This window comes from Styela clava, chromosome 4 (genome assembly GCF_964204865.1).
Source record: "Styela clava chromosome 4, kaStyClav1.hap1.2, whole genome shotgun sequence".
NCBI classification, from domain to species: Eukaryota; Metazoa; Chordata; class Ascidiacea; order Stolidobranchia; family Styelidae; genus Styela; species Styela clava.
The window spans coordinates 17,666,909-17,679,298 of NC_135253.1; the positions used below are offsets into that span (position 1 = coordinate 17,666,909).

Sequence of the window (12,390 nt, forward strand, 5' to 3'; positions counted from 1 at the left end):
AAATAAAGATTTAGAAAAATTGGAAATTGGCTTAGAAAGCGACATTGATGTAATCTTACCAAAACAACGTAAAATTGAAGAAGAACTCGTCGAAAATTTTTCAAAGATAAGATATAGATTTATCTATACTGATTATGAAAACTACATAATATATGTAAAAGGAAACCCGATAGGTGTTTGGGTAGGCATGCGTAATCGACATCCGACCGCAGAAGATTTGTTGCGAGTCTTCAACAAAATGATTGAAATAGGAAATGAATGGGGTGCTATGGAATTATATTTTTCCAAATGTGTATATGTGGAAAACTTTGACGATTTTACTGAAGAATGATATTCCTTTCTCTAAAATATTCATTATCTGGAGTGTTAAAATATATTCAAGTAATATTGTAATATATGCTATATATTTTAAGTAAATGTAATAAAACTGATATAAGTAAATCAAAGTTATTTGCTCAAATTCGGGGTTGAGTTTGTATTGAAATAATACATGTCTTTATTACTCGTATTTGCATGTTGGGAGATGTGGGAGTCGGAGTCGAAATTATAAATCCCCCGGAGTCATTTCGCTATCAGTATCTATCAGACGCTAGGGTCTCGTAAAACAATTTAATAAAGACATTTAATGAAGAAGTGGTTGCTAATCTATTCGACATAAACATAGCATAGTATTAGGATTCAACATTTATTTGGTGTTTATTTTGGTAGTTTAATAGTCGAATACAGATTATCAGAAGATCTTGTCAATTTCTCTGTCGATACAATGCTATGTGGGTTTAGGCGCAGAATTTGTATATATAAATGGCATATATCAGGCTTTTGCCGATCACAAACGTACCATTTTTAGTAACGGAAAACTTTGCAAATATGAATAATATGCATTTGAGATATGCTTAAAATTGATTCTATGATATAGCTAAAAACATCTATAAAATAGTCACGGCATATCGATATACAATTCTTGCCTGAAAAATCTTCTTCCATGCTTGAATTGCACATGAATAGCGGAATGGACTTACTGTTCAACCTTAAGCACGTCTTTAATATCATAACAATCGGAAAGAAAAACTCCTGAAGCAAAACGACACGGCGTTCCTTATGCAATAGCAGCCGGTGGCGATAGGGTATCCATAGCTTGTATATGCCAAAGTATTTATCATCAACACTTAATTTTCTCGGGTTTGAAGTCAGACTCAAAATTTTGCATAACCCCGAGTAAGAAATCGAGTCAGAACTTCTATCAGCCATAAGTCGACGTCAAAAAGTTTTTCCAAACAGGAATCGGATGACCATTGTAAATTTTCTCCCACTCCACTGCGTGGACTGGCCTTAAGTTTGAGTTTGGTATGTTCTCATTGGATGCGGGAGTCGAATTCGAAATTATTAGTTCCCTGAAGTCACCTGTTATTGTATATATATGCCCCCACTCCCCTGCTGTAACATTGACCTGTGATACCTGCGCGTTTGATCTTCGTACACCCAATACCTGCGAAGCTTTAAGATATGGACAACTCTTGAAAACTTGAATTTGGATTGAAGCATATTGTAGTGAAGAAAGTACGACGTAAATTAATGTATGTTTCAACATTGGGGACTCACACTTTAGGAACTTTGACTGACGACCAAAATTCTTTAATATCCATTGCTCAGGCTTGAGATTAGAGGTGTGCACGAATTAAGTGTAAGGTTCACATAAAAACGACAATTTATATTTATGTTTCAAATTATTGTGGTGTGCACTAATAGCATTGCATAACATAGTTGCTGCAGTTGCACATAATTAATTTATTAGCCACATACAAAAATAGATGATGGGTAAAGAGATCATTTCTTGAGTTATTTTGATTTGACTCTTGATGACTGAAAACATTTTCACTTCTGTTGGGCTTCGATTTGTAAAGATCCCCAAAAGATTCCTGTTTTGTAATTATTTTAGGCCTGATTGTGCTCTGACACTGATGTATTCTATAATAATTTTGAATTTCTTATTTCTTTGAAGTTTACTCAGAATAGTTGTATGATGTGTCTGGACATGTATTACATTGTTGTCGAGTTGAAAGTGTATCAATATGTTTATCTGCATTCGAAAAGTCTGCAACCATGCGCAAATTTGAAGTGAGATTATGCCATTTTTTTACACGTAAAAATATCATACGACTCAGAAATCAATTAAACGCACAAAAAAGAGGTTTAGCTTTATATTTATTATCTGGAGTGTTAAAATATATTCAAGTGTTCAACGTTTATCTTTCATGACAGATTGTTGTATGCGATGAATCATATTGATGATTTGAAACACATACCCCATTTTATAGACGCCAACTCGCAAAAGCCCTCAGAATAGCTCCGAAAATTTTGCAATGGTAAAGTATAGGAAGAATTTTTCGGGGTCGAAGGTCGGGGAAATGTCCACTGGTCCAGTACTGAAAGAGAAAAGCGATTGCTTCATAAGAACATGGAAAAACTTTCTAACAATAACAACAACATAATACTGAAACGTTGTACATTTCGTAGGGTGGTACATTTCGTGAGGTCCATTTCGTGTCCAATAAATGAATAAAAGCTTTCCGTATAAATGACTGGGCGGTCGCGATATCAAATGGTCATCAGAGCTACTAGCTACCACCCAATAAATATTAATAATAATAATATATAATAAAATAATCACAAACGTCATAAAATCATAAATTACATCATAAACGCACAGGTTCAATGTATTTTTGAATTAAATAATTAACGTGTTAATCATTGTCCATCGGTAAACTTTAATATTTACTAAAAATATAACTAATATACTATATTGTGCAAATAATAAGAAGTATTTCACTACCAAGAATTACATTCAAAGAAATGACTATAAGTTGGTTATTTCTAGATCGGGAATAATATTATCAAAAATCGTTCGATCTGGTCTGGTTTGGTCAATTTTAAGGCGATGAATGGTGCAACATGAATTAAACCCCTATTAACTTGAGCTTGAAGTATAATATCAACTTATGCTATTCCAATAGCTATGATCGACAATTTCTTTTATCGTGGGACGCTGACTTGGTCTTTTTTCTAGCATTTTAGTAAGCAAATGTTGAGCTAATTTGGAATTCGGAATTTGTAAATCCATCAAGTTGAGATTTTTATAATTTTCGAATTGTCTATTGTCGTCATGCGTTAAAGGATCACATCCATTACTCCAGATATAATACAATAAAACGCCTAATGAAAATACGTCAGACTGAAAAGAAATCACGCCATGATCAAACACTTCCCCAGATGAATTATTTATATAAAGTTTTTGTCTACCAAAAGCAAAAGCAGATATTTTTAAAGCTTGCATATCTAAGGAAAGGAGGATATTCCTTGCATACAAGCGTCCGTGAATGATGCCGTGTGTATGTAAATGATATACACCACTGACTAATTGTATCGAATGCTCAAGAGCTAACTTAAAATCGAAGCAAACATTGTTTCGTTTTCTCTCGAGGACATAGTCTTCTAGTGTGCCAGAGTGGCATCGTTCCATCGCAACATACGATGCATTCAACCCGCTCTGGTTGCGTATATCACCCACAGATATGATTGAAACTACATTGGGATGGAAGGGTAAGCTTTGAATAGATTTAGCAGCTTCTACAATAGTTCTTCCCGCTCCGAGCACTAATTTATTAAAGCCACGTAAGACTTTTATAGCTAGTGGTTTTGAACTCGACGATTCTTCGTTGGTTCTGCCTTCGAAGACCTCTATGTCTGTAAATGGATCATGCGACAATTTCTTGTCCCAAAATATGTAGATGTCATCATGAAGTAGAGTGCGATCTAAAAAATATTTACAGGAAATTCAGGCAATACTGAGTTTATCGTCAATCGTTGTCCACCAACGATCAAGATGGCGCATTTTCAAACTTTCCCATGGGCGCCATTTTACGTATAGATAAGCCATCGTTATCAAATTATACATATATATATATCATGCACAATCCAGGCAAAACCTTAAAACGAACTGAACTGAAATCTTTCGTTCGAAAACATTCGCAGATCATTTGAGCAGTTTATCAGACATTTATTCACTATATACATTACACCAGACGTCAGGACGTCTATATCAAGGTTCACAGCAAATTACTTTGGTTCGATAGACCTTGCTAAAAATATAATAACATAAGGGCTGCGCGTAGATAGATCATCGTAGTAGGTTGATCACCGTGGCAGTTGTAGATGAATATGAAACGTCAGACATATTACTAAAACCGTTTTCAAGATACGAACTGAGTTTAATTAAATACGAGTTCATGGTTAAAAGTAAAATCTTTTCAAAACAATATGTAATTTTCTCACCCATCGACAGATGTGACGCCATTTTGATTTTCTGGTGTTCTTGTAACATTTTGGCTACTAGGATCAGATTGGAAAGTCGTGATGACGAATTTGAACTGACTTGAATATTACTGAAAATTTTAAAGGATATCAGGAAGTTAGGGAATGTGAGTCTGTAGAGCAAATTTCAGAAGATTTAAATTATACAACTTCTCAAATACACTTTGTTCATATATAAAAGTTGTTATTCGGTATTTTATATTTCAAGATGGTTATCCTAAATACAATATGGACTGACTGAATATTTCTTCCAATGGATATAAGTTATAATCGGTTTCAAATAATTGAACTAGCAGTATTGTATATAATTAGGAGAAGCCTCCTACTCCTCCCGTAATTAAAATATAAGAGTCAGAACCAATAGATCTTAGATGTCCTATTAGATAAAAAAAATAAAACGTTTTCTATAAAACTAAATACCCTTTTTCAGTTGCGTTGATTCCGACGTGAAAGGTTTCGTTCTTAAAATGTGGAAGATTTAATAATGATTGTTCAGTTGACTCTAAACTTTCCGAAGTTTCTTGAAATTCTCGAAACAATAACCCTGTGATATGTGAAGTAGTAGTAAAGTCTTGTTTGGTATTAACTATGGTTAATGCTTTGCTTCAATCCTATTGATCTCTCAAGCTAGAGATCTTGGTTTTCAGTTTTGCGTAGTCTATTAACCACTCATATATCTACCACATTTCTTGCTGTTGGATTACAAATAGGTAGTGGTCATGGCGGACAATAACAGTTGATTAGTTATCGTGTCTGACTACTTTCATAGCCCACTATGATAACCGAGTGGATTACGTTGCCATACCCGGTGGTTTTAGTGTTTGAGGAAATACACACTGTATATGTACAGACCTTTCAAAGACAGATAATTAATCAATATTTTTTACTTTAGGACTAGGCATGTCCAACCTTTTTAGTGTCGCGGGCCACTTTCATATGAGAAAATCATTGCGGGCCGCAAACATTTTACCAAACTCAAATATCAGCCCAGTTCCGATTTACGTTAGAACTTGAGCGTCGCTGAATCATGCGCCTGGATTCTGGGTTGCACAACACGGCAAACTTCTGAACACAAAAACCATGAACCATGAAATTCAACTCAACTTTCATGCAAAACTTTTAAGCAATAATATACATTGGCAAACTAAATCCAAAGAAAAAAATAAATTCAGCAACTTTTCCGTTTAACTGGTGCGAAACCTGATTTTGAATGTCATTGCTCAACTGTTTAATATCAGCGGGTTTAATATCAACGTAACTGGCTTTTCAAATTGTCGTTCGTCAGCTTATTATGCTTTGGCGCCATCGATAAAAAAAGGTCGGTCGGTAGGTGACTTTAACTATTGATGACAATGGCTAGAAAACTCATTGTATCGCCAAAGATGTTGCATGCTTTCAACAACTTCTGTAAAATCATATTCTGTGGCGCTTAACAACGCTATTCCTCCGGCGGAATCGCGTTAAATTGTAGCCTCAAATCTAGTAAGATTTGATATCATACCAGGAAATTCTATGTTAAAAATGTTTATACATCCGTATTTATATAAAAAAAAAACTTGAAGTGAGCCGCACGAAATTTTACCGTGAGCCGCATGCGGCCCGCGGGTTGGACATGCCTGCTCTAAACTAGGCTTTTTTAGGTAATGCGCAATGAAAAAAGATCATACCTTTCACGTTGTTTGGAACCATGTATTGATGAGAGAGCACTTGGTCGATAATCGGTCGATTTCGTGGCACAAACTGCAGCATCCATATCAATAAATCTTTAGCAATATCAGCATCTGGCAACAAAATTCCGTCCAAATTCATATTCAAATTATTTTTCATAAAATGATTCCATAAATCCTTCTCGTTTCCAAACGGGTGTCGACCGTTACTCCATAAATAATATATAAGAACAGCTAGTGAATAAATGTCAGTTTTTTGAGATGTTGGAAATCCACTTTCAAATGATTCAGGAGCTCTGTAGCCGTCAGTGCCAAGACCTTTACTGGAACGAATGGTTCGAGTTCTGGAGTCAACACGTTCACTTAATCCAAAATCACCAATTTTCAAAACTTTTTGATCGAGTGACAGAAACACATTATCAGGTTTAAGGTCTTTGTGAATCACGAGTTTGTCATGTATGTAATGAATCCCGGTAAACAACTGCTTTGTAAAATCGATCATTAGTTCCGCATTAAATGGAATCTCATTTTTCCTTCGGTTTTCCACAAACCGCCTCAAATTATCGCTGTGACATTTATCCATTGCTATGTACATATATTTGAATTGGCCTTGATAAACATCTGCATCGATGATCGAAACTACATGGGTGTGAGGGTTAAGCAATAGAAGAATGCTAGCTTCTTCCAAGTTTTGTTTACTGTATTGAACCAATTTTACTGCAATAGTCCGAGTGCCGTATGTTTTGCTATGCATTGTTCCTTCGTAAACTTCACCATTGTTTGACATTTTCTTACTTCGATAAAAATAGATTGAATCGGACAGTTTTACTTGGTCTGAAAGTGTAATGTACATATAAAATAATTATGTAATTCAGGAGTCCTGCTTCGCACTAACACAAATGTAAATATATATATATATATATGTAACGTTTCGCCAGACCAAGGACAGACCTCCTTGGGGCATAGCAAGGACAGGGAGCCAGTTTTGCGTAACCCCCAAATTTAAATATAAACATTGCCTCCAACGTAACGTAAAATAATAAATATGTTCAACACGGTCAAAACGATTTTTTCCGTAATATAGGTCCATACCAGCTAACTTATATCAAGACGAGATTTTTAAAAGCTATAGTATATATCCAAAGAAGGTGTTCGAGAGAACCGATATCGAGATTATGACAAATTTCATGTATAGTCAATTTAACGTTTGCGCCAAACGTGTTTCAGCTTATCAGATCACATTTTCAATTATCTTCTCGTTAGTATTGATATACGACTTTGTGGTCGTATAGGTAAGTATATTTTTATATACGAATAATTTAGTATGCTATAAATCTTTCCTAATATTTTAAAATATCTTAAACACGTAGAATTTTAATTTCACTTTGCAACAAAGTGCATCTGGTACAAATTTCCTAAAAACCGATTCGTTGAAATATTTTTTCAATATAAATTATTCCAAAATTTGTTATCTTTTCTTTTTTCTGAGGTGGGGAATCTGGTAGATGAGATAAAAAAAATATCGGTCATTGTGATTATTGACACATAAAGTGTTAATTCAAAATCTGAATATTGGTGTTGTTTTTGGCTAGATGGTAATGCACTGACCTTCATCTTTGTCGTTCGTGTATTTATCTGTTTTCTTCACAACTTTCTCGTCTAAGTCAGTAGTCATCATTGCTACATAAGGTACAGGCTCTGCGATGAGATAGATTCTGTGATCAGTCTAATTCTAATTGTCAAGCTAGACTGCAACAGCCAGCGACTTTGCTGTTGATAATGTGAAAAAAAGTCTTAAAAATCATCAAACTTTTTGACAAATCAACCAGCTGGTGTAAACTCTAAAGGTTTTTCAACATTCGTCGTTTTTCACCACTTTCGAGTTACATAAACTGATACGAACCGACCTTCAGTGGTACTTGCAGTATGAAGACATCTCTGCACATATATGCTTTGAACCAAAACTTGCACCCAAGAGCATGGACACCAAATGAGAATTTTTTAACAATATCGTGCATTGCCTTTAGAAAAAGTAGTAATTAACCATTTAAAGGCGTCGAGAAAACTGGGTCGAAGTATTTATTTACCAATATGAAAAAAGAGTATTAGATGACACCGCAATGCACACAGAAAGCGCCTCTACATCGTAGAAAAAATGATTCGCTTCTGCAGTCGTTAGTCAAGTGGTAAAAAAAATAGAACATGCGCACTAAAAATATTTTTTTTAAGAAAGAACTGCTTCTGATTAAACAGGATATATATTTTGTTCTGTCTCATCTAGATATATATATCAAGTCATTGATTGAGTGACACACTGATCTAAACTAAGTGTTTTAAAATTTAAACCACTCCAATTGTTTGAATCATCATCCATTCTGAAGTAAATTTTAACCCGCACAACTATAACTGAAACATCGGGCTTCCAATGGTTAAACGAATAACTTATCACAAGCAAAACAAGATGATTTGTGCCAACAAATTGAGTAATCTAAAACATTTCTCGCCGAGGTCTGTGTGGCACAATTATAACAACTCCCACGCTCAGTTTTAATTGCAAATGAAGTCATAACACTACCGGCAGTCAATTTTTTCACTCGATGAAGCTCCTTACGTGCTATTTTATTTCCTTATAAACTCATGAAATGAATCATATGACTGTCGCGTCAATATCTATATTCTGACGCGTAATGCACAACCGTAAATCTGTAGGCTGTTCTGTAGCTATTGGCATTATATTGGTCACTGCATGACTTCGCTCATTGTCTCTTGAGTGTGCGCCTGTGGCCTTGCTTGCACATGTGACAAATACGACGCGGGCGTTTTGATGAGAATTGGGTGGCGTTCAGTTGTTTGAATTCACCAATGAGTCAATTTCATAGAATGAAGTTAGGTTGACGACAACCTCATATTAAAACGCCTCTTTCCTGAGCAACATAAAATATGAGAAATGGTGGTACATCTCTTTCAACCGTAAATGTGCTATCCTCTGAAGTCATGTGATTCCGATTAGCCACGAGTCATTATTCTAGCATGGAATGAAAAATATTGGCCTCAACCGAAAGAGGTAAACAACAAGAGAATGCTGAATATTATCGACTAAAAATCGAATGCAAACATTAGTTACATTGTTGGTATTCTTGATCGACTGATAGGTACTCAAATACTCAAGAAGATATAGAAGCACGCAAGTCATTGGAATGACGCACAGGATTTAAACAAATAAATTCAGTTTGCTTTATGTGACCTCAGTATCTTTTGGTTTCACTTCAAAAGTTCAACTTTCGATTGCGAGTATCAAGTCGATTATTGGATTCAGACTTCAAATAATTCTAAGATTCATAACCTCCTTGAATTCATTGTGGAGGTTTTACCCTGGTACATAATTGTTCTGCATGAACCTTGCCAACACGACGACCTACTTTGTGCGTTTGTGTAAGTAAATCAGTGATACCGTGTTTGACCCTAGTCAGTTAACTAAACCCCGGTAATAAATCCTATAAATAAATATATATATAACAATTTATGGGTACTAATAAAACATGAACTCCTTACACATGCCTCAGTATGCTCCAGAACTATTGGCACACAAGGAATTATCAGTCAGAATGCGAATATATGTATCTTTGGTGAAATTATTCTCAATATGAAAGCGCGAATATAATGCACCTTAATTTGCATATTCTTACCGCGAACATCGATTATATTCCTTTCCGCTTTCTTCATTCGCTATTTATATTTTAAGGGTATCATTGATTCTAATAATGCTGTTTGTATGTCCTATTTTATCATTCACCCAAAAGATCTTAAATGGGTCATAAAATCCCAGACCCGCCCCCTGATTATTTTATACCCGTCGCCAAAACAAGACTTAAAAATGATATCCAGAACTGGAGAACTGAGTTGGGCTACACAGACACCATTGGCATTTGAGTCGAAACGGAATCGCAAATCGGAAGCTCCGAGTCTGAATCGAATTATTCTTTTTCGCGAAGTTGAAATTGTTGTCAAATCAGAACCAGAACTGGTGTCGATTTTCAGAATTGTGAGGATTCGGGTGATTCTATCGTCCTGCACTTCTACTTATATATATTTGTTTAGACCAGAGTCGATGTATGGAATCGAAATTATTCTCGAAATTCAAAACGTATATGGGATATTCGAATGCCTCGGAATCGGAGAAAAAATGTTTTTTACACAACCTTGCTGATTTTGAAATGAAATCTACAAAAAAAAGAATTCTCAAATATATGGACACGAAAGTCCATCCAATAACGGACGCAGTATCGGCAGCCCACCCGACTTCACTAAAAATACGGAAAAGCTCCGAGTTCGCAAAACGAAACTGAGCAACCGTGACGTGTATGGTCACGCTTGGCAGAATAGAACAAGTGTTTCAATATATTGAAATAAAACGGCGGCATTTTGGGTGAAATATAAAATCTCGTGAAATTGAAAATAGCGTTGGGTGAATATTCAAGTATATATTATACTGAAAATTTGAGATCGAGGCGATTTTTGCCTCGCCCTAAAATCGCCCCAATAACAACCCAAAACAAAAAAAAAACAAGGCCAACAACGATTTAGAAACGATCCATACGGCCACAATAATTTTGTATGACATATATTTTTAGTAAAGCAATAAGAGGGAAATTTCGGTTATCACACAAGCCTGCATCATCACTCATCACACCAATAATATTATGTAGTTTTTGAGAAACCTCCCACTGTTTCTTGCAATTGATAGTATTATAGCCAATATATTATAATGTTTTCATGTTGTGTAATATAAAGGCAAGTGGGAGCGGTCCAGTTCTTAACTTGATCTCTATCGCACACTCTTTCCGCGGTTGCCTGATCCTCACTCCCAACAACGAACAGAGAAAATCAGGCTTCTTCAGCACACAATTGATATATTATTGGTATTGATAAATTATTAAGTTGATGAACTATCCAACGCGGTAGGAGATCTAATCCTGATTGTCCGATCAAAACAATATATATACATGTTTTTTTCTTCGCTAACAGCTAACAGTTATGAAATGAATTGTTATTACCAACTCGTTTTCTCCTAATTTAAAGAAACTGATTTGAACCCTGATTTTAATGTGCCTACAGTATATCATATTGGTAGTGTTTGTGAAGTATGCTGAAAACTATCGCGTTCCCAAAGGCCCTGTTTAATGCCGTTCACTGTTTTTAAAATTTGCCGACAGCAAGGCCAAGAAAAATAGCCTAAACGTGAACCGGCGAAAGCGGACAAATACCAATCGGCACAAATGGCTTCGGGCCTGAGGCAATAATATTTTTTGGTTTGACGGTTTCGAAGTTATTTTCTCGTTTCTGACAATTTAAATATTTCCGTACGTTCTAACGCGCTAAGTTTGAATGAATCATTCATGAATGTCTGTTGCGTCATCCCATATTTGTAAAAAATTCCATTCACCTTTGACGCGCGCGTGTTTTGACATCAGTTCCGAAAATAATTTTCACGAATTCGGAATAAGAACATCATTCCGTAGTTGTTGAGTGTATGCAAGTTCGATCTATTGAAAACTGTCATATTAGATATGAAAATTTAGGTCAGTAATGCAGTAATATACCCATATGAGATAAGAAATGCGAAGTGTCAGATTGTTCAAAACAGGACTATTATGCTGGATCTGATATCAATAGTGAAAGTTACCGGGAACTACCTAAAGGCAGTAATCGACATAGAACAACAGATACTTAGGCTAAAGCTAATATTCAAATTCCTCGACATAAATTCAGCGTTACTTTTGAAAACACAAAAGAAAAATCTTCTTTCTACATATAGCAATTTGTCTAATGGCTCAAGAAGTCGTTTGTTTGGTGGTTTGTTGAAATCGGGCCGCATCAAAAGACGTAGTCGATAAGGAGTATTTTGATTGTACTGTTTTTTATTCTTGGTGTATCTATTTTCAATGCTAAACGTCACAATTGCAGTGACACTTACGAAACAGTCGTCAGTAAGCGTGTTATCAATAGCCGTCAGCATGGACGACAACTAGCTTAGATTCGTCTATATAGGACAAGGCGGAAAAATCAATATGAAAAGAAGCTGTGCCTTGGCAGGGTTTAGCCACGACGCTTGTTGTTTTTAGACTTTGGCATGGTAAAATTTTCCTACGTAGAATGTAAACTGATAGGTCGCATAAAGGCATTAGGATATAGGCTAGTAGGTTAAGTTAACGTTACTAGTACATTCAACATGCTTTAATTGGCATTGAAGTGTAGTTTCTTGTTTTTACTGTGCATCTAGGACGCTTATGTTGTAAAAACACGTCGAGTTTACCTCGTAATATTTAATTCAACAACCAAGGGATTAACTCACAGT

The 12,390-nt window shown here is 35.4% G+C and overlaps 1 protein-coding gene across 1 annotated transcript; it reads right to left on the reverse strand.

Moving 5' to 3' along the window:
• Nucleotides 1–1,574: 1,574 nt before the first annotated feature.
• Nucleotides 1,575–8,718, reverse strand: LOC120326218 (putative ribosomal protein S6 kinase alpha-1). The gene is made up of 6 exons (XM_039392465.2): nt 7,943–8,718; nt 7,644–7,733; nt 6,036–6,869; nt 4,789–4,912; nt 4,330–4,439; nt 1,575–3,810 (listed from the first exon to the last, which is right to left on the reverse strand). Exons 2-6 carry the CDS (start codon nt 7,711–7,713, stop codon nt 2,990–2,992), a joined length of 1,959 nt encoding a protein of 652 aa, XP_039248399.2. The 5' UTR covers nt 7,714–7,733; nt 7,943–8,718; the 3' UTR covers nt 1,575–2,989.
• Between the last annotated feature and the right edge of the window lie 3,672 nt (nt 8,719–12,390).